Raw genomic sequence first — 27,283 nt, 5'->3', positions numbered from 1 at the left:
ATGAACGGCGGTTTTGTAGACAAGTTAAGTAGGTTTGTAGCTACCTATTTGTACCAATAAAATGTTTTTCGTATGAGTATATTTTTTCCTGTGATCAAATGGTCCTAACTTTAAGAATATTCCTCGTATATCAGAGTAAATGCACTGAAATAATCAAGTATTTTTGTCAGCAGTCACGTACACAGTTGTGCTAATTTATATACCTCAGAGATGTTCTTCGCCACGAAAAAATACAGGACTTAATATTTGGAATCTTAGAATAAATTTATCATTCCATCTTACCTACGCTTTGTAGTGTATCTGGTAGCAGAGCTGACCGGTGATCGGGAGATCCGGGTTCGAATCCTGGCTAAAGCAAACATTTTTTCATTGTGAATTTCATCATTGGTACATTATATCTATCAGAGTCGGCAACTCGTAAAAAATGGCGAACGATCCTATCATCTTGAGTTGCTCATTTTGTTATGTATGCAATTAAAAGTGGTAAATATTGCACAAGGGAATCCCTCATTCTCATATCATAGCGAGTGAACGCTATTTGTTGAATGACATTCACCATTCAATTACCTAGCTCAATGCGCTAATTAGGTAAACTTCGCATTGCAAAATTCTGAGCTATTACGAATCTCACATCGGGGATGTTATCGGTTCCCATGGCTTCTAAATTCTCTGGTGCATACGTACGTATCACACGACATTAACATTACTGGAGTAGATTAGCTCGCTGTAATGAAACGGGAGCGAGATTCTGGAGCAAGCGGCCCTATTTCACCTGCGTTTTGTGCATTAATCTTCTCGCCAGCAAGGCAACTAAGCCATATGAGCGTAAGCGGAGAAGCGTGCAATGAATTCCGGAAATTATTTCGCTTAAATCTGTCGTCATGGCTGATATATCTCCTCATTGCCCCAGCACTACCTGTTTTGCTTTGGTTTTAATTTCGTGTTTACATTTACTCTAGAGTGACATCTTCAATAGTGTTATCATATTGTTATTTTAAGTTTCGCAAACTATGATTCTTGATAGTGCGCATGACAAGAATATAATCTGCCTCCCTAATATCATTTAGTTTTTTAATAATGAGTAGGAATAATTAGAGTATAAATTCAGTGATCTCCTAGAGAAGTATAATCGAGAGAGAAATTTTGCGTTGCCTATCGCTAGCCAATGCATATTATAATAGACTCGTCCACCGTATTAAACGATCATGGTAACCGCTAACATACTAGCTCTACACTGATATAACTGAGAAATATTAAATCGTTGCCTTGGTTGAAACATAAATTGGATGACCCAATGGATTGGAATAATTAATGTTCGGATCGGTACAAAATATTTTTTTATTTAAATTTTCTGCTATGACCTGTTTTAGAAATTTATAATGAATATTTTTTTAATGGCAAGTTTGTAGAAGTTAAATCTAGCTCGATATTTGTCAAAGTAGACTTTTTTATTCATTATTACAGTCGAATAGGGATGATTTTTAAAAAATTATTTGAAAAATAAAGACATCCGTAGTTATTTTTGATAAATAAACCTAATTCACGAGCTATTCGCGATGAATTATCTCCGACCTTACCCCTATCGCATATAAGTTGATGACGTCACGAAATTATGCCCCATAGCTCATCAGTTGGTCCTTGGTACGCGCGAGGACTTTCGTTGTTGCTTAACTTCTTCTTTTGAGCAATTCCTTACCTCATTGAACGAATTGAAGGACTAGAACTCTAATGGCGTCACCAACTCACGAAAAAAGTGGGCCAACTTTTGCGTTTCCATATTTTGAACTTATGAGCAATTGGCTGAAAATGGCGAAGATTATTTCAAATCGTAGTAACTTATATCTTAATATATGCGCCAAATTCCTGTACTAAATTTCATAAGGTGCGAGGGAACGAGCCCATCGTTACACATTTATTATGAAGCAATGAAGTTATTTACGGTGTTAGAACAGCACGACCTTATTCGAAAAGTTACTTGTGTTGCAACATATTTACGCGGTACTCATTAGAGCATAAAATGTTGGACACAGGTCCAAGTTTGGCTAATGGTGAATTACATTGTCCCAATGGAAAATTTGTCACTCAGTGGACAATGGAAAAGGAGAAACGTTATTAATTACAACAAAAGTTCCGATTGATTGTGGTTTTTTACAATAATTTCTTGTCAATGCAAGACGATTTATTAAATTAACAGTGCGACCCAACTTAGGCTTCTACACTTCAGTTATTTATCGGATTAAATCGAAATAGGTGCTTTATAGATGTGATTAGAAAGGACACAGCAAACGAAGGTATTATTTCAACACTCACGAGAATGCTCTCTTATCAGGAATTGCACGATTGGATAAAGAAAGGCTACGCACAATGCTCAACATCAGGACTGTACGGATTTATTCATCATACTCGACAAAATACAAATTCTTTTAACTAGAAAACGTATAGAATACTGCCTGACGATTAATTTTAGAAATATCATACTGAGTTACCATCCTATGGTAGGAAATGTGATAAATCGTTGGCGAAGTGATAAATAATGGTCACACTGCATATCAACTGAACAGCCATTGCCAAAAATTCCCCTCTTTTGGGCGAAAAAAATTCAACTTCTTACTCAAGCTTCGACTGATTTGTGCATTGAAAGTCTACTTCCGCAAAATGAAACTGTAAAGAAATAGGGAGTCCAAGTTCCTTATTCGGATTTCATATGAACTCTTCCTTTTCCTCCAACTTGGGAATTCCCATCCAAAATTCACGTCAGGACATCTTATGTACAATACACAATGGATTTTACTGGCATATTTATTGCCTCGGAATATTCCATTCATCATCCCTCTCGATTTATTCACTTATGTTTTCCTGTAGAAGTCAAGTTATTGCGCATATTCATACCGAAACATTGATTACGCTCCTCCAACCAACTCAAAATACTTTAATTTCGTGTTTTGCCTAATTCCATAATTTAACGCTCATGGCTTTTTAATTGCAGAAGCTGTCTGTGTATAACCTGCTTTTCATATAATGCAATCATCCTAAAAGGATTTCCTTAAACTAGTTAAATTACTAAAAATAATTATTTACCATTTACAGAACTATCTTCCACCATTTTCTATTTTGTAGACACACAGAGAAATAAGTCCTGAAATCAATTAAATATGAGTTCTGGAATGAAATGCAGAATTTGCAATAATTATGAACTCAATTTTTGTGCCGCACCAATAAGACGAATTGAAATACATCCATGAAAAATTTTCTCTTTCACTGTAAAAAAACATTTGGCATTTCAACAAGAGAAATTAGAGAAGTCAACTGTGCATAAGAATAAAAAAAAAACGCCGGTAACAGTCTTAAGCACGCTGTTGACGATTTGATGGATCTGTCTCCATCTTAGGCTTATATATCCATTTGTATCCCTCTCTCCTTTCCTCGAATGTTTTTTCTCGTACCGACCCACCTCAGAAATAATACGAATAACTCAAAGCGATCCGTCCCTACTCTCCGAAGAGTCGATAAACACGACGTCCGCCACTCGAGAGACAAATGCGTCGACGCTAGGATAGCACATAAATATTGCTTCCCACTGTGAGAGCGCCAGATTTACCAGCCATCCCCAACTCTGCAGTCTTTCGGGAAAAAGTAAAGTCACCCGCATCCAACATTATCCCTTACCTTTCCTCACCTCCTTCCTTTATTTTTACATTCCCACTTTAGATTTCCTCACCCACCATGTCTGACACTTCGTTGCTCTCCTTTCCCTTGGCCCGATTCATTGCCTCCTTTCTTCCCCACATCTACTTGTCGAATGCCTTCACTGTATTTTTATATCACTTCACTCAATCAACAATTAAATATAAAAATCTGGACACCTTCTAGCACTTAAATTATTCATACAATAGGCCTGATTATACATGCAAATGCGAATATTAAATATACCGATTAGAATTATAATAATATATTTAAAAAAACAAATGGTGAAAATTATACCTTATTTATAGATAACCAACATTACGAATTGAATCCGACCAATGAAGGATGTACAAAACCTCAATAAGGTTAGAGTAAAATTTTATGATGTTAAGAAATATGGAAATAAATATTTGGTCGCTTTGATATAACTGTTTCATCAAATTTTTCAGCTCTCCCATTCCAGACAAAACTTGCAACTCGATGAATGGCCTACACGTCTTTAACTGCAGTATTTCCTCACGCCTATTTCCCCTATTATTTAGAAAAATAGAAGTAATATAATGACGAATTTTAGAAGTCTTTGAAATTTATTTTATCTAAATACCGAATAGAACAAAGTGAATTTAGTTTTTTCCAAAAAATAAGCCTGTAATATTAGCAAGTACATATTTAACTTGTAGGGGTATCGCAATTCTTCTGAGTTTGTTTTCTATTTATTTTTTCAATATTATTATAATTCCTTCGATAAATAGTATACTACCATACAATCCATAAATATTGGTGATTTATCAACTCTAATAGCATTACCTTAACATTTAATTTTCTACGAATGATTCAATACAGATATTCAACAACTTTTGAAAAGCCTCCAATTATTCCAACGACAGAGTTAATTTTTAGTTTTCCACATATTTTTATTCATGACTCGCTCGTGAGGGTTTTGCCCGCTCATACTTCTTTGTGCCAGTTACGATAAATGAAACCCTTTCCAATTCATCACAACGACGGAAAACTTTAATTCCCTAGAAAACTCCCTTTTTTACAACTGGATCGAAGGGACAAAAAAATCCTATCCGGCCCTTTATCTCCACCGCATTATTATTTATTTGTGGATAAGCATATGCAAAGGGTATAACTCCCTGCTACGCCCGAATCGGATCCCAATCGAATAAATTTCAATCGCCTTATTTATGAGTCATCATCGGAAGATATTTGTTACTTATTTATTTGGCTCGCGGAATAGAGAAGGAGTTGAGATAGCGGTGGGAGGTGGGTTGGAGGGTGGGTCTTGAGGACTGGAAGGACGTTGGTTGACTCGAACGGAGTTATACCAAGAAATAAAGCTCAGGAACCTTTAAAAGTTTTCCGCGGGTGCATATGGGTATCGAGAAATCTGAATTTCATTGGAATCCCTCCGAGCTCCTCTTTTTTTCTTCCATCCTTTTCCTCTTTTGTCGTCGATTCGCGTGGGGTCGGGGGGGAAAAGAATAGCATCCCCTGGTTTGGAGAGAGGGGGGGAAAAAAGGAGATACACAGAGACTGGAGCAATTGAGACGAGATCGGAAGAGACGGAAAATAAGGGAGGGAAAGCAGATGAGGGTGAGGTTCGGATAAGGAGCGGTTTTGTTGCAAGGAGGAGATGAGAACAAAAGGAGAAGACTGTAGGAATTGAGTGGAAGGAATAAGGCGGAAGTGGTCGCAAGAAGAACGAGAAAAGAAAGTGCGCAGGAAAGGACGAAGAAGGAAGGGAAGGATTGCAAGGAAAAAGGCGGATAGGAAACAGGAAAAGATACTCGAAGGATGGGAAGAAAAGATTCTAGTAGACATGATTATTGTGCCTAAAAAATGAATGCACTTTTTAGCAAGCATGTAAAATGGGAGGTAGTATAATGAATGCTTGACTTCTAACTGAAGGGTATTGGGTTCAAATCCCGGGTAAAGTCTTCAAGCACCTTCATCAATTCCTGAAAAAAGCAAGGCTACTCTGGGAAAGGAACACTGAATTTGAGAAAATGAGACGTCTATGGCTTATTCCGGGGTGAGCTTTACCCCCCTCTTCCTTAGCCACCTTCCGGTTTAACTCTCTCTGTGAGTGAATAAATAAAATAGACGGCATTGTCTTTTACGATGAAAGAAAAATAACCTAAGAAGCACATAAATGTCTCTCCATCGGTTGTATTTTGTAATTTTTTCGCAAAAAATTGCTTTGAAAAGCTAATTTTTGCATCTCGAAACTGTGAGGTTATTTAGAGTAGAACTTTTTCATAGTTTGACTTAATCTCATGTTTCATTACCATACTAATGAGAAAAGTAAAGAGAAAATATTTTAAATTTGAGATGAGATCAGTTGCTGAAAGTGATCTACTCAAGACGTCGAGAAAATTTCTCGATGCTGTCGCATGCTTTAAACGAGAAATCGCCATAGAAAAAGGACTATATAAGAACGGTTAAGCAGGACTAATGCGGCCGTTTAAGCCATAGATCTGGGTTTGAAACCCACCAGCCAAAACAAAATAAGCAGGAGAGTATCTCTGGTTAGGTTTTATTACAAGAACTGTGTCATTGGTTTACTTGCGAAATGAATATGACAGGAAAAGAATGCGGAAACATCCATACGCATCTAATATCTCACATAAATCCCTGGTTCAAAACTATTATTTTTTTGGTTCAATTTATCGCAGTGATTCGAAAATCAATAAACAGAGATTATTAATACCAAAATAAAATATTTTCTGAGGAAACATCACTTAACTGAATCGCGATTAAAAAACCGAAAACAGATTTTTCTTCCTTCCGATTTAAATTCTTACATCCCTACCCGAATTATTTTGCAGCAATTTTTAAAATTAAATTCCATCACAATTTCGATTCCAGTGGTTTAACCAATGAAACTCAAGGTAACACAGTAATCTGTGGCAGGATATTGGTAGGTATATTAAATATATGTATCGATATTTAACTCCGTGCGACTTTTACTCACTAAAAAATCTACAGATACAAGATAGCGGACTCTTTATGGATGGCACAATGAAAACACCTCTCAACCACTTTATTTACATATGTTATGCCGCTATTCCACATCCCTAGGTCTACCATCCCAAAATAATACCTCGAAGTTCAATTGCAGATTTCTAAGTAATGGCTGTAGTATTATTAAATTTTTATTGCTCGTAGCCAAAAAAATATTCGGGGCAAAATTTAATGTATCAAAAAGATTTTAAATAAATGGATTGCGTATCAAATATATAAAATTTATAATAAAATACCTACCGTAGATGGTTCGATTTAAAAGCAAAGTTATAAAATTAACCAAAATGATTGAATTAAGAAAGAAGAACTTTGTACTTTCACATTAATATTTAATCACGACCATGGTTTCAACGTTAGACGTCATCATCAGGTGAACTCTACAGAGGTCCATCACATCCTTTTATACCAGGCTAGGACCTCTGTAGAGTTCACCTGATGATGACGTCTAACGTTGAAACCATGGTCGTGATTAAATATTAATGTGAAAGTACAAAGTTCTTCTTTCTTAATTTAATTATGAATCGCTTTCACATAGTTACGCCTCAAACAATTAAAATGATTGAAATTTAAAAAAATATATATTTAAATACAATATTTTGCCATGGCCACTAACAAACAAACTCAACATCTATATAACAGGAATGTCGTATAAATTGTATTTTTTGGTTTTTTTAAATTTTTTAATGCATTAAAAAATTGTTTTTAAATATTTTTTCGCTGTAAAATTTATTTTTAATACTTGACCCTTTTTTGCATTAACTGTGTCTATAGTATATAATTTTTTTCTAATAAGAACCCTTGATAATAATTAATTTTCGAAACGACAGTTAATATGTTTATTAAAATACCAAGTTCATGTTAAAATATAAACAAGTGGTCATGAACAAAAGAAGTACAAGTATCAGAAACGCAACAACAGCAAATAGCGGTTAGTTAATGACTGGTGAGATATATTATCTATATTTCATACGTGGAAAGACAACATTAAACATAAAATTTAAAACAAGCATCAGAGTGCGCAAAGAGGAAATTGTAATGGAGAGGACAAAAATGGTTTATTCGAAACAGGAGTGTATTGTCGAGAAGTCACGCGGGTATTGCCGAATGAGACAAGGATGATAGGTATGCAAACGGATGAAAGAACGACAAAAGGAAAAGGAAAAACTACGAAAGAAATTGCGTACTAACAGGATGATACAATACGGAGAGTACAATGAAGATATAAAAATAGAACACCCCGGACGTTTCCACGCGAAACAAGAAGCTTTAAACTCATAATTTCGTTATGAAAACACGGGAACGTGTAAGTAAGCTGAGGTACGCTGCGAGCTCGAATTTCTTTGCCGTATGGAGTCTGAAGAGGCATAGAAAATACTCCTTACGATTCATTTGTAGGAGAACAATAGGGTTCAACATAAGCTGAATGAAAATACTAAAATGGTATTGGTAGCACTGGAAGGCGGGCAAATGAATAAAAAATGACTCAAGGACGCAAAATATGAAGAATGCAATACGGCAGTGTGAACTCCTTACTCCCCTATCTACATCTTCTAAGATCAAAATTTAAGTAACTTAGAATGATATCTGGTAACATAATTTTCACTTTTAGTATCGCAGGATATCATCCGTCGAGTGCTATTTTTCAGTATGCTTGAAAGTATGGGTTGAAATGATTATTTTAAGGATCAAGTCCTAACAAAGGGAAATACGTCACATAAATGTGAAGGACTATACTACGCATAATTGTGGGTACAAAAAAAATCAATAAAGAAAATTTTAGCCATTCATCTTGCAATTAGAAAAGTGTTTAGAGAAATCACAACAGTGCTCAGGGTGAATCTGAGTAGTATTTGAAATACCCGTCTCCAATATAACGACTTTTTGTTTGCTTTATGTTAGATACAATTTATATACTACGATTTAGGGTTATCCTATCCTTGTTATCCCATATAAAAATTAATTATATTACATTACCCATCAAAATGGTAACGCATAATTTTTTGCGTAGTAAATTCGGAGAAGAGTTTAAAAAAAAAACCTTCGTCTACAGTTGCACTACAGTTTCCTGGATCATCAAAAGAAAATAAAGGTAAGAGACTGAAAAACAGAGGGATTAAAATTTTCATTCTTCTCACTTATTATCCGAGATTGCATCACTATATCGACGGCTAATTGTAAGTTCTTACAACACCTGTCTCAAAAATTGAAACTTTTCAGGAGAGCAAAAAAAAAAACGATTAATTTATTTTTACACTGAATTTTAAACCAAAAGTTCATAAAACTGAAAAAGAAGCATTTATTTTCTAACAAATAGTTGCTTTTTGCTTGTATTTTAATTTTTAATGTTACTACACTTTGTTTGGGATGCCTGTCTCAAACCGGCCGAATTTGAGACTCGTGTCGATAGAACTTAGCCATCGATATGTGGCGTCCCTCACCGAGAAGACTCACTGCAAATTTGGTTTTTCCATTGTTCTTACTTTGGATGGATTTACTACGTGGTTGATAATAGTTGGCAACATTTTTCTTTCCATGAAAGTGAACGTATTTTTCGTATCATTTTTTATGACCAAATGGATTAGAGGTTCCTCTAGCATGCTGCATTCTGACGATTGGCCACACCCTGCCAAATGTGCTAGAGGTGACTTGCAGGGCAAAACGTAGGAGTTGATAATACCTTACCAAAATAATTCATATTTGTATCACCAAAAGCTCAAAAAGATCTCAAATATTGATATTACATCACGAGGTTATATTCAGAGTGCTTAAATTATCTTGCGACCATCGTATTACACTTTGACAAAGACAGTAGTGAAATCGATGGGAAGCGAGAAAAATATTATTAATAGACCTATTATATCGCTACATCTTCTAATGTTCAAAATTTCAAGTAATGAGCACAGGTAGTTTGCCAATTTAAGAGAAAGCCTGAGGCAAAAATAAGCCAAGCACACCCACGAGGGAAAATTACCATTAATAACAACGCACATTACCCCATTTTCACGCACATAAAATCCAAAAATAGCTCACGATAGCGTCATTGCAGTTACTAGCGCAAAAAAATCTCGCAACTCCTTTGTGCGCCACGTGAAAAAAAAACACCTATAGGAAAAGAGAGAGCGTATGTATGCTACCCATATGGAGAGAAGGGGACTTCGGAGTAGGAAAGGAAGGGCAGAAAGAGAGGTGGATGGTGGAATCTAAGACTCCTCCGGGAAATGACGGAGAGTGCCTTGACGTGATGCCGTAGGAAACACGAAAAGAGAACGACACAGGGAGACGGCAGCAGACGCCTCGGGGCCGACACTACTCACGCAGCGCCAGTTTTGCCCACCCGACCACCGGCGTCTCCTCCCCGCCGAGCGGCGAGGAGAGAAAGCAAAGAAACAGGCGAGCAGCGGGAACCGCGCCCCCTACGAACGCGTAGACGCGAGGGATAGTAGCGCAGAGATTGGCGGGACAGTAAGCTACCTGCGAATGCAACGTGCAGATGGGGAATTAAGCGAGAAATACGAAGAAGAGGGTACGGATGCTCTACTGCCGAGAGAGATATTTTTAGAGCGAGGAGGGGCATGGCTGGAGAGAGACGTAAACAGGGGTATTCCGCGTCCTTCAACGCCGACGGATGCGCGCCATGATATGGCTGTCCCCAGTTCCCCTGACGCTTCATACCTAGTACAGCAACAGAGAAAAACAGGCAGGAGACGGCTGAACCTGCTTCCGCCTTGAACACGCTGCATGACTTTCTGTATGCCCTGAGTAAAATTTTTCGATTATTCCCGATCGATGGCTTTCTTTTTTGTGCCGGACGGTATCCCAAACAGCATCTATGTCTCTTTCGTGTCACAAGTTATCCGTAACTTTGTTCAATTATCCCTGGCCACATGAGCTCTCTCTATAAATTTTTCCTTAAATATTAACTACTTATATACAACATTATTAGCCAGATTCTTATGTATACACGTTTTTTCTCAAATTTTTGAGAAATCTCCATACTCTATTACATAAATGCATAATAGCGTGATATAACAGAGAAACATAGGAAGGGGCCGCCGAATCCTCTTCCACCTTGAACACTCTGCTGAGCTTTCTGGATGCCCTATGTGAAATTTACTGTAGCCTTCGATATATATTGTTCCTTAAATATTAACCGCTAATAAGCAATATTACCATCGAGATACTTATTCATACATGCACATTTTTTCTCAAATCTCAGTTAAAGTTTAGTTTTACATAATACACACAATTCAAGCATCTTTAATTATTATTTTTATTGATCCAAATTGATCAAATTTGCTCTTTGTTTCCCATTTTTGGCTGTGGTTTGTTAAGCATTGCCACATATATACCTCAGCCATTGTGTATCATTATATTCTGTATCAATACTATTAAGATGAGAAGTTAATTATTTTTTCATATTTTAGTACATCTATAATTACAAATTTGAAGCATTAGACTGAGTTACTTGATGATGCGTAACTTATAGCCCTGGTGATGTTTGTATAAAATAGTGAGACGTTGGAGAAGGTAAAAATATTACAATAGGGTGGTTTCCTCTTTATGTTTATTGCCTAAATTGAAAGATTATTACTCTTGGAGTACGCATTTCACGCTCTTAGATTTTTTAATGACGATGTCTTTTTTTCGCGATGAAACGAAAAGTGAAAATTTTCAAGCGCGCGAAAACGCGACGGCTAAGTAGGAATGATGGGAAAAGTCCGTTTTACGTATTTCTGGTTCCCCCTGCCGCCCTGTGAGGTGACCTTGAGGCGAGGCTTTGAGCGCTGATACGACGCAGGCTGCTAGCAGGTAGCAGATTACCCTGCTAGCAGGTAGCGCTTGACTTAAATAAGGATTATTAATACCCTATCAAACAAAGGAAACTTTCCGAGTTAAGGCAATTTATAGTAGGTCCCTGTGACGTCACGTGGAGTGGCATCACATGGGCGCCAATCTGGCCTTTTTTTAAATGCGGTTGTAATTGACCATTGCCATTCGTCGAAACTGGTATTTCTAAAACGAAATAATTTGTATATTATGAATACACTAATAATGGGTAACGAATCGCAATCAATGCCTTTCGTTTTCTTTGGTGAAGGAAACTACTCCATTGACCAGACCAACCCTCCTTAACCTGAGTAAATATCAACTAATTTCTTTCGATGTGAACGAGTGAAAATTAAAAATACGATGCGTGATGTGAAGAAGTTATAGCATATAAATGGAGAAAAAACGACGCGTAAGAAGCACATGACTAATAGGTTGGATTCCTTTTTAAACCGTCAGAGAAATTAGGATTTCGGGAGAGAGGTGAAGGAGTGAGAAGAGAACAGGCGTCATGGAAAAAACTGAAGAATAATCGTCCTCATGCTGATCTGATGTTAGAATTAGATTAGAGAGTTACAGAATAATAGGAATCAGTTGGGTTATGTCTGTAAATTTTCATTCCGATGATGATATGAGCCCTTGCAGCGAGTCGTCGATGGGAAAATTATTACCATTTCCACTCCGACATAATGTAATAACAAATTATTTAGCACCAAAAATTCTGATCATATTGCAATCATTCGCTGAGAATGAAAACCAATCGGAATATTTCCGAGCGGTGCCAAATGCACCCCGCTGATACTGAAGAAGAATCCATTAATCAAATGGACAGATGAAGCGAGGAGCAAAGAGGTGTACTGAATGATACGAGCAGGAAGGGTATTGTTGAGAATCGAAATCCTGAGGAGACAGTGTGTTATCACTGTGATGGGTTGCAGAAATAAAGAGGGGATGATTATGAAGGGAAAAATCGGCTGCGGAGGATCACGAAATACGTAGCTGGGGCAGGTCAGGATGGATTCAGAGATTGAGAACCACGGTGAAGTGAGTCAACTGGCATACGATTTAATCATTATTACTACTCCTAATAAATTTTTACAAGTAAGACATTGGCGTGTTGGTAACATGAACATGCAATTAAAATGATTGACAACATTATTACAAGCCCCTGAAACTCACTTCCATGGCTGAATTAAGAATAAGACGCAGCTATGACGGAATGCTCGAATATTTTGCTGTTATGCCGTTCCATATGAGAAAACATTATTTGGGAAGTATTTACACCAAAAATAGAAGAGGAATGACAGAATAATTAGTAGAATAGCCCAAATGAAATTACCATTCCACTAAGAGTTTGATTTATTTAAAGGAGGAAAATTTAACCACTGAATTTAGGAATGAATTCACCAGAAATTTCCTCTATAACCTATCACTAACAAGCAGCAGAGAAAACAAGGGTCAGACTTTCATCTCTTCCCGAAACTGCAATGTTTTCTTGGCGGACGAATATTTACTTTCAACGAAGAGCTGATAGCCGGAGTTGACAACTATTTTGCAGGCCTCGAGGAATCTCATTTTTTAGATGAGATCAAGGTATTGGAACATCGGTGGGCCAAATGTGTTAATGTTCACGGGGAATGCATTAAAAAAATAAAAAAAGTTTCAGTGATGTAAATGCTTTTTTTATATTCCATTCCTAGATCTTTTCAAACCATCCTCGTAATTCTATGTTTTTGATGTATTTCTTTTGTTCTTCAACTCTTGTTCATATTTGAAAATGAACTCATGAGGATTAGGTAATTTGTAAAAAAAAAAACATTTACCGATGTTTCGGAACTTTATGTTATACTTTCACGGCTTATTATGTGAAAATATGTAAGGTGCCAAAAAATAAAAAAAGCCATTAAAAAAATAACTTTATAGTGCAAATGATATCCAATAAAATATTTAATCATTCAGCGGCACTTCGAGGATTTCCCTAGTAAGAAATGTTAATTCCAAATTTTTTAGTTTCCACCTCCTTCAACGACCTTCGTCCTATTTGTTTTCGGTAAAAGAGCAATCCTTAAACGACCAGTTCCCCACTTTCAACACGAGAAAATATATTACTTTTATTGCTTAGATATTGATATCCAACGATTTGATCGATGGATTTTTCTTTTGAATAGTAAAATCCACCAAAATCGTTGGTACATTAATGGCTGATGCCGGGTTTTGCTATTTAGTGGGCCATCTCCCCTTCTATAGCGTTAAGGTGTTTTTCCCTCGTCCCTTCCCTTCCAACCCTATCCCTTTCCCAGAGGCGACGATCGCTCTTTCCTCGTTCCTTCCCATCCAAACCCCTCCACGGGAGCGCGGGCGTATATGTCTCGGACTTGGTGCCCGGCCCCGGTGTGTTGTATCCTTCAGAGGACCTACCTAGGAGTCCTGATCACTTTGTTTTGATATTGATATAATCTTACATTGACACTCTACGTTTTTAAGATCAGCTGTAAATTTTTCCAATGAGTTTCATTTTTTATACGAAAGCAGCTACCTGTACGTGTTCTACTATCAGTAATGTCTCCTCATTCATTCCTATGACATCAGAATTGGTTAAAGATATCCAAACTCTGATGCCCTAGCTAGACAATGACGCCAGTTTTAGGTACATCATTAATTAGTGGCTGATTCTATCAATGCTAATTCCTTAAAACCTTATATCTATCATTTTCATTCTCCCGTCACTTTATTGAACGACGTATTTTCTTCACCTGTTTGGTATTTCCTTACGACAAATTTCTTTCCATTCCATAAATTATCAAAAACTGATGTAAGAATTGCTGCCCTTTAGATAACTCATATTTTTGTTTCATTCAAAAAACTCTTAATGTTATATAATTATTTCACTTTAACTCAAATACCATTTTCCACGACAGTAATGTCAAATAAATAAGCCATCGCTGGGTAAGAATCTGTTCTTATCTCACATTTAAATAAGTTTCCACACGTGGTAACGTACGGCTGCAGATAAAAAGGTCATGTACTTAAGTTGCGCATGCAAAGATCGTTATCAACACCAGACGGATTTTACCGCAACGAAAAGATCATGCTATAATAATAAAATTCAGCGAGCAGACGTTTGTTTGTACTTATCTCCGAGTACAGCTGGATTTTCAAGTGAAATTTGTACATCCACGCAGGAAAAACGAATGAAATATGAACTTATATGGCATCTTGGACCATAAAAGGCAAATAACATCTTCGAAAGCGTCCAAATAATGCCCATAAAAATACTTTCCGCCTAGTTTACCCGACTGAATTGCCCAGAGAGTAAACACTGCACGACTCGGTAGCAGCCATGCATGCATGAGAAACGTACCTAACATATGAACAAGGTTGTGTCGCGAATTAAAAATTAACGAGGATATGAATGGGGAATTTCCATGCCGGGAGCGAGATAAAACAGCTGGACAGAAAACTCACTAATTCATAGGCAGACACACAGACATGCCAGTTTGTTTCTGTTTTTTTTATTTTCATCTTTTTTAATCATTTATTCTATTCTTCCTCCCTCACATCTCCGACAATGTGCTAAGCAACAAAGGGAATAGAAGCGTTGGCATAAAAAATTGTTGGATGGTGGATATCGCGAGCGTAAAAATTTAGATAAGCAGTGTGCATAGACCGTGCTGAAGGGTGCATTCCGCGAATACTCGAGCGTTAAAATAAAAACAAAAACAAGAATGGCCGATCCAGGAGCGGTCAACCCGTAAAACATATTCCTCAGTCTACATACCCACGAGTAAAACCTACATGCTTCAATCTATGTAGTAAGCATGTAGTATATAAATACAAGAACCTCTGTATATGCACTACATACGTTCACGTGCCACATATATGTTCACATGTAGGTACCACTACTACAGGGGATCAAAAAAACCATGAATATCAAAACTGGAGCACCGCATCCGGCAGGTTAGAAATCCCTCGGGACCCACAAAAATTTTCCATAATTTTCCATCTCGCTGAGACTTCCCCGATTGCGCCACCGTGTGGAAAAAAATGCAATAAAAATCGGTATTATGATAAAATGAGCGAGCAGAAGGCTCGTCGACAGTTTATAACCTCAAGAGCTTCTGAGACCGCGAGGAGAAGGTGAGAAAAGAAAACAGCACGTGGAGCGAACTGTCCAGTTTTATAACCCTTGCGGACGCGGAGACACAGGACCGCATTCACCGTGTCGTACCTCTGGAGGAAACGGGTGACGACACGATGGAAGACGCCGGGAAAAAAATCTCTTCTCCTTATTAATTCGTTTCTGAGATTTTCCAGGTTAGAAGGGGAGGAAAATTCAATCTTTCTTCGGTTACTATGAGACGTAAAACTCCCGCCAGCTTTTGGCACCAGAATTTTTAGGCCTTTTATTCGTAAAAGAACTTGCTTAGTAATTTTAAATTCTAAAGGCTAAATACTGCAGATTTTTGTTAATAGTAACCGTTAACCAGCGTCAAATGTGAAATGTTTCGCCTTTTTACAGGAATTCAAAGGCTTTTGGTAAAGTCGTCGCCTGCCAATCCGTAGGTCGCGGATTCGAATCCCGCTTGGGTAAGTGGTCCCTATACAGGACAAATATTTTTGTGATGTTCTATTGTTAATGTTAAAACACCCGTTGTAAAGGCCGTTCTGAGCTGTTCACGGGGAAGTAGAAAATAAATAAATGGCAAATAACTTCATTTTAAGCGATACCTTTGTGCGACGGTTTACGGAGACACCGCTATCGAGATATTTGTTCTGCTCATTACTTTATTACCGAGGTTTTCGGGTCTTGGAGATCTATTTTATCTGAGGCCCCAGAATTTCCTCCTGGTCCGAACTATTCTGGATAAATGCGTCATTTCAACATATGTAAACAATGTTTCATAATGTTACTTTCACATAACTACGACAATAAAAAGCACCACAAAGCTGTGGCTATAGCAGGTAAATAGAATTCGAAATTATGACATCTTCTTGCTCATGAGCAGACTTCATTATCAATTCTGGTGCAATAAAATGTTTTTATTATATAACGAGATTTAATTTTCCATATACTCAGTATAAGTAAGGTGGATGAATAAACGCTGAAGTATTTGTCACAATCAATGTAATTTCACGTCGTGTATTAGTTTTGTTCATCTTTTTCAAAATAAAACATGACATATTATATTCTCTGGTGGTATAATATGTACCTATTGATCAAAAATACATGCATCGCCATGCAGAGTGCATGAAATTTGTCGATTTTGGGAAGGAAATTTTAATACCTAAATGAACCGTTGGTAGGTGCAATATTTTGCATCAATAATATTTTGTGCATAAAAGTAACGCATAGCACATTTCGTGCAGTCGGTAGAGAAAAAAAATATAACACCTAATTTTTGTAGGCAGAGAGTGAAAGTTGCAGAAAAAAAGACTGACGAAATGTTCAGACGGAACTTAAAACGATATGGGGATACCTATTCAATTCAGCTACAAGCCATTGAGTTAAAATTATGGCCAGTATGCGAAATTCTCATCAAACGGCGTGGATATGTATCCCAACAGAAGAAAAGATTCTTAGATGTACTATAATTTTATCCCTCAGTGGGTTTTATCTGATGAGCATTACCTAAGTCATATGACGCGTAAAGCCATGGTCATCTTGACAATTTTCGCTAGTATCTACTTAGTAATTTTGCCTAGTTTTTTGCTAACATTCTTAAAATAAACTCAATGGTAAAATTGACTTGGTCCGCATATTGTATTATGATAGCCAAAGTATAGATGGTAATGGGGAAATATGGCTGTAAATAGGAATAAGGTATCACGCTTCATGTAAGAACTTACGATCAATACTGATGATGTATTTGTATTCTAGAACAACACACACAACTGTTAAGAAACATATGAATGGGAGCACCAAGCCCATGATCTACTAACCACTATTCCCAAGTAAAAGTAAAACGCTACTAACCTGCATAGAAAACTCATTCTCCCCTCACTATTATAAATTTGGAGATACCCTTAATTCAATGTGAGAATTGGTGGATGATGAGAAAACCAAATTAAGAGGGAGGTAACGTATTTACGAGTTATAATTCGGAGGTAACAATCCAAGACCTATTTAAGCTGATACATTAAAAAGCGGAGGATTATGTACAAATAGCAATTGAAACAAAATGTTGGTAATATAAAGACAAATTTTTGCAATTGAGAGCATGGAAAACAAATTTAATCAACCTAACGGTACTTAAACATTTGCCCAATTCATAGAAACAAGGTAAGAATCTGACATGAAAGAGAAACATCAAAGGAAAATATAATTCGCTCAATGATATGGTGAGCACGTTGAAGCCTTCCCCAAGATCCCTAAAAGCGAGTTTATAGATGATACGGAAAGCTAAGATGGGAGGGCATGAAGCTAAAAAGATGCAGAAAAATATTAAGTGCGATCATATCATTTACTACTTACAAAGGAACGAGCTGGAAATAAATTATAGGAAACAGTGTTGACACATGCAGCACAACTCTTCCTTGAAAAAAAATATGGATGTACTGGTATGAAGTAATAATGCGACACAAATAATTAATTATATTGTGCTTATGAGCAAGAGGCATTGATTGAAATAACGAGTGAAGACAAAAAAGTAATTTGAATCATAATAGACCAAAAATTGGTAAACCAAGACTTTAAAAAACCGGTTTAAAAAAGCTCTAATTTGCATGCATGAACCATGCATTTCAAAAAGATAGAAATGGTATCGGTAACAATTTGTACGCATTATAAATCTGCACCCACGGATACACCTCAGAAAGGTAAACCTTAGGTAAACAATTAAGGACGCGTTGCTAAGAAGGAATATGAGACGGAGAGATAAAATGTTTCCTCGCTTATTAGCATTACGCATTAGGTATTTTTCTCGCACAGTCTGAAGACGAATGCAAAGACGAAGGTAAATGAAACGGGGGATGTGGGAATACAGCTACGACGACTAAGAAAAATATGGTGCCCCACTTTTTGGTCCTCATGAGTCCCACACCATGCATGAAGATGCACACACGGCGGAGGAAAAAGCAAATTATTTTAGGACTGAAAATAAAAAATATACAAACACACGAGGGAACATGGCTGCGTCGCCAGCATCGAACAAGTCCGGATGCTTCCACCATCTCTCCGTTCGAGATTTAAAAATAGGAATGAAAAGGAGAAGGCGGCGAGGAAACAGATAAGGTGCATAAAATCCAATGGCCTCCTCCCGCGCGCGCATGGAAATGTATATCTCCACCTCAGTCCTCCACTTCCTCTTTCACAGCGGCTTCCGACGCTGCCTTGCCACCACTCCTTATCCCCCGAGCTCAAACTCGGCGGGGTGGGGTGGAAAGGGGGTTGGGAGGGAAGTGGCTTGGCCGGGCAGAGAGAAGAACTGTTACGAATGTCAGGGGGTACAAACACAAATAATAATGCTAAAAAAAATACTCAAGTTTTTTTTTGTCGCCATTCGAAATACAGCAGGGTGTGGAAAAAATGCGATTGTGGAGGGTTAGGAAGTAAATAAAAATTAATAACGATAATAAAACCGCATCCAGAGATACATCCACTTCTTCTCTCACTATCTTCGACTGCGCTGTGTATTCGGCTGCATTTCCGACTAGTTCCGCATTTCTTGCTAGTCTCTGGCAGGGGATGGTGAAAATATATAAAAGTATCATAGCGTCCGGATGTGGCTTCCCATCTTAGGAAAAAGGAATAACATAAGTTCCCGGCGAGATTCGCCCGACTTATTATCATCATTTCCTCTGCAGATACGGTTAGGGTACATAGAAGAGATGTGGGTAATGCAAAACTGCAATCCGAGTTCTCACCCTTGACAATAATAACAGAGGAGCATTACGTACCGGGACTAGACCACCGTACGACTACCCTATTTACTCTAAAGGAGCGTGAGGAAGGAGAAAAAAATCACGGGGAAGACCTCCCGAGAGATGCTAAGCACGATTTACATGCTTCTCTAACAACACGCGCAGTCATTACGCTCAGCGGGTAGACCAATTTTAGTAATTATTCGAGCGATGCACGAATGTCACACACTGACATCAGCACGTAAAAATTTACTCCGGCAATGAGTATAGGCTCAGCAGTGGTAGACATTAACATAAGTGGAGACAGTTAAGCCTCACGTGGTTACTCACATCCCACTACAATATTTTATCGCAGATAACACCATTGGCTAAATCACTGATACGAATGATTATCAAAAAATCTAACGATAATGCCTGAACTGCTGGCGATTATTTAGTACTATACATTGCGGAGATATAAAATAATCCTAACATTTTTCCCCTCCAACCAGTAGCCAATTCAACCAGTTGTAAGTACGCTGTGAGCAATAAAGTACTTCTAAATACTCTACCACGTATTTTATGGAGATGAAACAGATTTATGAAGAATTTCAAGAAAGACTAGCTGATATCGACAGAGTGAAAACAGAATAGATTTCGGTAGGTGAAAACTAGGTCGCTATCAGCCTCTAAAAGAATATAACATTTCACAGCGAAGGATACCAAGATACCATACCTTTTTGAAGAAATCACTCCTGAAAACATGAGGATAAATATGGAGGTTAATTTATACTAACGCGATACCATTCCAAGGATCTGGTCGGGGCTTCGATCGCAGCAACTTAACTTGCAATAACGTATCCCATTACAACCCTTACGAGTAACTCAGTGGCTTCTACCATCAACTACCGCCCAATTCATGCCTTACGTGCGATGACAGTCGACAATTAGAATAGAAATTACTGAATATTAAAATTATATAATTACCATCCAGTTTCTCTTGAGAAATTATATGTAATAACCAAGGTCACGATGTTATAGGAAACTGAACTGGAAAAATCTGACGCTGATAAGCTTTCGAACAGACTGCAATTATGCTCTGGGACTCACCCAAATTATTCGGCGGCATCAGCAGGGCCAGGAGTGTGGCTGTGATGACGATGGTGGCTCCTCGTGAAGGCCCCAACCGACGACACAAGATCCTCGAATGCTGTTTCGCCGGCTGATGATGGGATCCCTTGAAGAACGGACCGTGGGAGACGGAGTGACCGATCCCAGCCATGGTGACCATCACTCACTACTGAAGCGGAAGGAAAATGATTTATAGGTAAAAAAAACTACACATTTTAACATAACTTGATAAAATTCACAAATGTATCAATTAAAAATATCGATGATTGATTGAATTTCATCTTCGGGGATGCATAGGAAGATTCATATAAGGGTGCAAAACCTACATCTCATAGCTTATTTAACAAAATTGATGCAATAAAAAATCATTTTTGTTGAATAAGATATGAGATATAAGTGCTGTACACTGATTTGATTCTTTCTATGTAGTCCTGATGTAGATGGAATTCGTTTAATGCCGAAACGTTGACAAAGAATGACTTTTTGGTCATCAAAACTGACAACCTACACTCGGTATTTTTAATGGACAGAGAAATGAAGAGGTTGATAAGGAAAATATTTTAATTTACAAATATTCAAATTGAGAATTATTTATTTTTTATTATTTTAAATTTTCCTCAGAATTATTAATCAATCAATCTACTTTACATTCATCAATAAAGTTGTCACTCTAAATGAGGAAACTGTGCTAGCCTAAATCGCTTGGAGACAGACCGAGGTGTCCGAGCTTCATAAAATACGAAAAAGACAGGTCAGTCGTAAAAATAGTTTCTCAGTGTTTGAGGTGGTCCATGAAAAGGAATCGGCTTCCTGCCCCGAAATTCTACTTCCATTCCCCTTATTGAAGGAAGAATGATATTTTTCAGTGAGTCGTATTTCCATTAGTTGAAATGAAAACGTAATGTTGATGTAACTTCGTCCGACAGAATGCATTTTTCTTCGTAGAATACATTACATACGCATATGGAAAATGTATTAAATCTAGTAGGGACGGCGTGAAAATTATTAATTCAAATGTTAAATGAATTGTATTAAGAAAAATGATGGAAGAGCGAAGAAGATTTTAGTTTTCATCGCTCACTTTTTAATGTGAAATAAATACGAGGAAATATAATTAAATCAAAACTTAAAGCTAGTACGTGTTGGAAGGATATAATAATACCAAAATATTTTCTTAAAATATAATCAGAATAACTGTTATATTTGAAATTTGGATGGCTATCCCACGAATTTTCCCCCGACACTGAATGCAAGAAAATTTATTTTATGTAATGAGGACGAAAACGTTTTATTCTACTCTCGGGAAACACCCATGAGCTCCGTGAGTAATAATACACATAACCGTGAGGTTAACGTAAAGTAAGAACAGAATTAGGGAAAGATCTGAGATGCACGATCTAAGTTTAACCATTGGTTACTTTTGAGGAATAAGGGATGGATGTATAGGAATATTGATATTCCCATTGTACACGTCAGAGGTGGAAAACTAAGCGTGAATGTTAGCAAAACATAAGTTTGAAACTGGATGAATTACTAAAGCGACGATTATTATCGAAGTATGATGCACAGTACGTGAAGGGAAATGAAATTGTAGCCGGATGCATGCCTTAGCAAAATTTCATCTACCGACTACACTACTCTCTAAACTTATCCAGCAATTAATACTGTAATAGCGATGATCACGCGAGCCGACTTGGGGTGAAGAATATTTTCACCAAATAGGGTTAAACTATTGGATTAAAAAATGATGACAATGTACCACTTAAAAGACATGGGTAAACCAGTATCTAATAGAAACAGTCACTACTGGCACAAAAAGAGTTTCATAGTAATAGAAGTGGACTCCAAGTTGCATTAATGCCAGTTTATTCCTATGGCCTAGTAAAATTTTTATAATAAAACTATTTGATGGTTTAAGGAAAAGTGGACACTAGCTTCAATTATTTTGCAGCAATCTAAGGACCCCTTCACGCTTTTATAACATTAATATTGAAGGCTAAAAATCTTTTATGAAAATTGAAATCGTTATTAATAGAGCTGATTCCAAGCAAACGTTAAAAAGTTATCCCAATATGAAAATGAGGCTAATTTTCAATGACAATTTGCATAAAGTTAATTAATTACGACACTTTCTCTCTGTGAAGGCTTCTAATCAACATTGGCAGACAAAATAAATTCGCACACAATTTTTTTTACTATTTCGTTTGTTTATTTTATATTTTTATATTATTACCTGTTGGCGCATAATTGGATGTTTTTTTTAAATACATGCTCAGAAAATAATTCTTATAGAAATTTCCGTCCTATTCCTCAAGATGTATAATGTGAAAATAAAATTAAATCGAATTTTTAGGATCTTCGACACTTTTGTATATTTAAGGTACTGTTTATATTTTTTCACTTGATATATATTTCTCCAAGCATGTGTGTTGTCTTAATGAAACGCCACGTATTAACTTGAGTAAAACCTATCCAAATTACCGCCCGCCCGAATGGTCAAGTTATAGCCATATTTTTAACACAAATGATAGGTAGTAAAGTAAAAATGAATATTTTAGTAGGAAGTGAAAAATAAACGGTAATGTAAGGCAGTATTTTAAAACAGGAATATGAATTTTAAAATTATGAATTGCAGAATTAGGAAATTTAACGTCGTGAAAACAATTTATATAAAATTTCAGTAATAATTTCCCCTCCATCCAGATTTGCGAATGCAATACATCTTGTCACGATTTGCGCAGTCATGTTTGCAAGCTGAAACATTCCAGCCACGGCGAAAGATCCCAATTCGGGAGGAAATTATGTGCGGATGGTGGGCGCTCATTTTGATTGGAGTGTGAGCACGCCGAGGTGTGGTCCAGCCTCGGGAATGTAAATGCAAACGGAACACGTGACTAACTGACCACTTGAAAATATATGCTCGTTCAAACCTATCGGACGTGACCATGTGTCCCGGGCCCAATGGCCAAAATGTGATTAAAGGGTAGGTTTCTTTCATCCCCATCTGCTATCCCACACCCACCAACGCTCGTCCCGCTGCATCCGTGAATAATCCAGAACCCTACTAGGTAATGAATGGCATTAATGAATAATTTAGGATCCTTAGGAACAAAAGACTCTTTACGACCAATTCATTTTGCAAAATAAGTGAACGTATATGCCTATGAAACAGAAAAAGAGAACACAATTGAATCTCAAGAGGTAACTAAACAGGAAACTTGATTGGGAAAGTTGACCGAGATAATGACTGAAAGGAAGAAGAAGAAGCAAAATGAAGCGGGATATTGGTAGCGTTACATAATCACTCATAATCAGTAACAACTCTTTACATAGCCACCACGTACCCACTTGTCAAAAAGTACGATGAACTAACAGTCAACCCATTCTCTAGCATTCGTCATAAATGTGTATTTGTGCATAACAAGAATGGAGAATGCAAATAAGATGGAACAATAATGGGCATTTCGACGCAATTAAAGACGCTTTAACCTCGTGTAAATGCCGCATTATTTGTTTATATTAGTCAATCCGAAGAATTTAAAATTAAAATATATTATACTTTGAAATGAGAAGAGGATTGGGCAAGAAAGTTGAAACCGAGAAATAAAATTGGTGAGAATTGCTCCGAACAGTGGCTCACATTTTTTTCGCTCATTTTACGACGCAATAGGAACAAGCTCATTTCAACAAATACTACGAACAAAATTCAGCCTTGAAGATAAGAAGGACTAATAATCTGAATAAGCAGGAAAAATGACGTGGAAATACCAGAGAGTTATTCAATACCTCATAGGCATGTTTGATTTGAGAATTATTTGAATGGAAAGGAGAATTTAGTCGGGAAAGAGGCGACAGTAAAATTGCAGGTCAAAATCAAGCTCTTAGCGAAAATTATTTACTCTCATCGCTGTAAATAATTAACTGTTTACTGGAACATATTACATACACATGAATTTCAGTTAGTACTGCTAACTCATAATACAAAGTGGGTATGGATACGATGTGGATGAATCAACGCATTTAGTCAGAATTATGGAGAGAGAGATAGAATTCTTCACAGGCCAACCGTTACCTATAAAGCATATGAATTGGGAGTTGTGTGCTAAAGAGATCAAAGCGTTGTCTTATCCTGGATTCATTTAAAGAAGAGTAATTAAAATGTACGATGAGATCAATCACATAATAATTGATTACAAAAAATAATTTTGTTAAAATTCTTCACACTAAATTTGCCGTCAAGGTATACAAAACGGAAATGTTTATAAAACCCTCACAATACCAATAGTAACTTATTTGGTTGAGAATCGAACGCATCACAACATGATGGCTACATTAGGATTAGGAAAAAAAAATTATAATTAATGGCCTATTTGTAGATGGCCAGAGATTGCGGATTATAATAAAAATAAATTTTATGATGAGGAAACAATTATATTCTGTAAGGCACTACGCTTTGCAAGGTTGGTCTAAGAAGATAGAATATGAATCGTGAGAATGGCAAGCTTAATTCTCAATTGAGAGGTAACTAGTGTCACGAAGAGAGGCACGCAGAGGGAATATACTTACAAGGTGCAGAAGAAGGCTATGGAAGTCACGAGAAGGAGTTAGAAAGCCAGAAGAACTGAATGGAAGAACACTGTAGAGATGACAAGGTTGGCAAGTCACTTCGAATGGCATAGTTGGGTCATGTAGAAATGATGAAAAGGATTGAATGGCCAAACTAATGCTTATTAGTAAAAGGGAAGGGGTCAGAGGAAGAGATAGACCACGGTAGAAATGGCCACAGAATATGGAAGATAATTTGAAAGCAATGGGAGTTAAATGATAGAATGAGAAAGTAAAATGAAGAACTGAAAAAGACATATAGCACAGTAAGCCAAGGCCTACACCAGGCTAGAGAACTGTAGATGATGTATACAAGGAATTACATAGATACGCCACTTAGTTAATCATATAATGAGCTCATAATTAACCCGTGTTGCCTCAATCGGGAAGGTTTCGGAATTCCGAAATTGCCAACGTCTTTCGCACTCGAGTGGCCACACCTTGAATACCATGAACTCGATAAAACAAAGAGGTGGATTCATGATTCATCAAAGACATTTACGAGCGAACAGAGAGCATTACCTATATTTTACTTGTATTAGCCTGGGAGTCGCCAAAGACTCGGAGCCCGCGTGATAGGCTAAACCAATAAACAACAGAAATCTTACAGAGTCACACAAATAACATCATCTAAGCATCCCACTATGCCTCTAGGTTCAGTAGAACCGATGGAATAAGAGAGACAAAATGCCGAACGGAGAAAATATCGGAATTCGTTTTTCCCCCACACAATAAAGGAATTAAATCAATACTTGGTTGGACACAATAGTTACATATCTTAAACGCGCATTTCCCTTCCTCATCTTCATTTTGTGTATGATTGGTGGCGTAACCACTCCCGCCACATGCCTGTAGAAGCAGCTTGTGGGGTAGTATGCAGATGTTATTGAGAAGTAGATGAAGAGAAGACGAGGAATCAAAGTATGATCGAATGACAGCATAGGAGTACACGACAGTTACAAATTACTCAATTGCACTCAATAAGTGGATATGCTAATTAATTATAGCGGCATCGGATCCACGTTCATCAATTTATAGATACATTCTTGGTCATTTTTATAGCTGAAAAAGTAAGAATACTTTCATGATTAAGAAACAAGAATCCACTTAAGGCGGGATAATGGCAATGAAATACATCAGATGGTCCCTCACAACAAATAGTACTTATATCCCGATATTGCCTACTGTAAAAACATCTATTGAAATATATTCATTCATTGATAGTCATTAGCTAAACGGACGGTGGATTGAAGCGATCGAAGAATGGGAGTAAGATGGGGTAATTGGGAGGAAGTGTGTCGAATGGGAGGCCACGACCACCTTAGTAGTCGGGGGATCACCTCTCACCGCCAGAGGCGCCACCTTCGCCTCCTCCTCCTCGGCGGGAAATCCGTGTCGCATGTTAATCGCCCGATCCCCCGCTTCACCTGGTCGGGGCCACACCGAATGCGTGATTTATTGGACGGCGGCGACGCAAAGGGCCTCTGGCGGCGACCGCCTCCACCAGGGGACGCCAGGTCGAACGACATATCATCCTTGCCCCAGGGCCAGGCCTCATTTCCTCGAGCCAAAGGGCAAGCACATGGGCGTACATACAGGAGCCGATCGAGAGCGCACACCCGAGCACGAATTCACGCGCGGGGGACGAAAGAGATGTAAGGCAGGCAGGTAGGCTGCCGCTGAGAAAGATGCCGAGGGGGCCTTATTAAGAGATAGCCTCATCCCCACAGTAATTTAGTCGGGATGATCGTAGAGAGAATGTCGAAATAAATTTTTCTTCTAACATAAGTGGATGAATTACTCCAGCTCGGCTGGTTTATTTTCGTAAGAAATATCAGTACATTCCGCTCAATTGACTTCCCATTGTCAATTGCCTTTTCCATTGTTAATTGAGTGTCGGTAATTCAATTTCTCTTGTTCGACAAACCTCCTCCCAATCATCCTATTATACCTCGATTCTTCGGTCTCTCTAATTCACTTCTTCCTTGTTCATTGCTATGAATGCATGGTAACATTGGGTATTGATGAATCTAAAATTATTTCCCAAGGTTTCCGTTCATAACCAAAGAATTTGATGCCGTCGCTTGTTAAACTCGTTCGAGGACCTACCCTACATCCATATTGCAAGGAAGTGGGAAATATCAGGAAATTATTAGCACATGCACAA

General features: G+C 37.5%; 1 protein-coding gene across 1 annotated transcript in view; it reads right to left on the bottom strand.

Annotated features, from left to right (window-relative positions):
• LOC124165295 (lachesin-like) overlaps positions 1-27,283 on the bottom strand; it is a 1,070,179-nt gene that overhangs the window by 680,503 nt on the left and 362,393 nt on the right. Inside the window, exon 4 of the mRNA XM_046542639.1 lies at positions 20,491-20,680. Within this exon, the coding sequence (XP_046398595.1) occupies positions 20,491-20,671 (181 nt within the window). The 5' untranslated portion in view covers positions 20,672-20,680. The remainder of the gene's footprint in view (positions 1-20,490; positions 20,681-27,283) is intronic.

Source organism: Ischnura elegans, chromosome 9, assembly GCF_921293095.1.
Source record: "Ischnura elegans chromosome 9, ioIscEleg1.1, whole genome shotgun sequence".
In the NCBI taxonomy this organism is placed as follows: Eukaryota; Metazoa; Arthropoda; class Insecta; order Odonata; family Coenagrionidae; genus Ischnura; species Ischnura elegans.
This window is presented reverse-complemented; position numbering and strand designations above follow the sequence as displayed.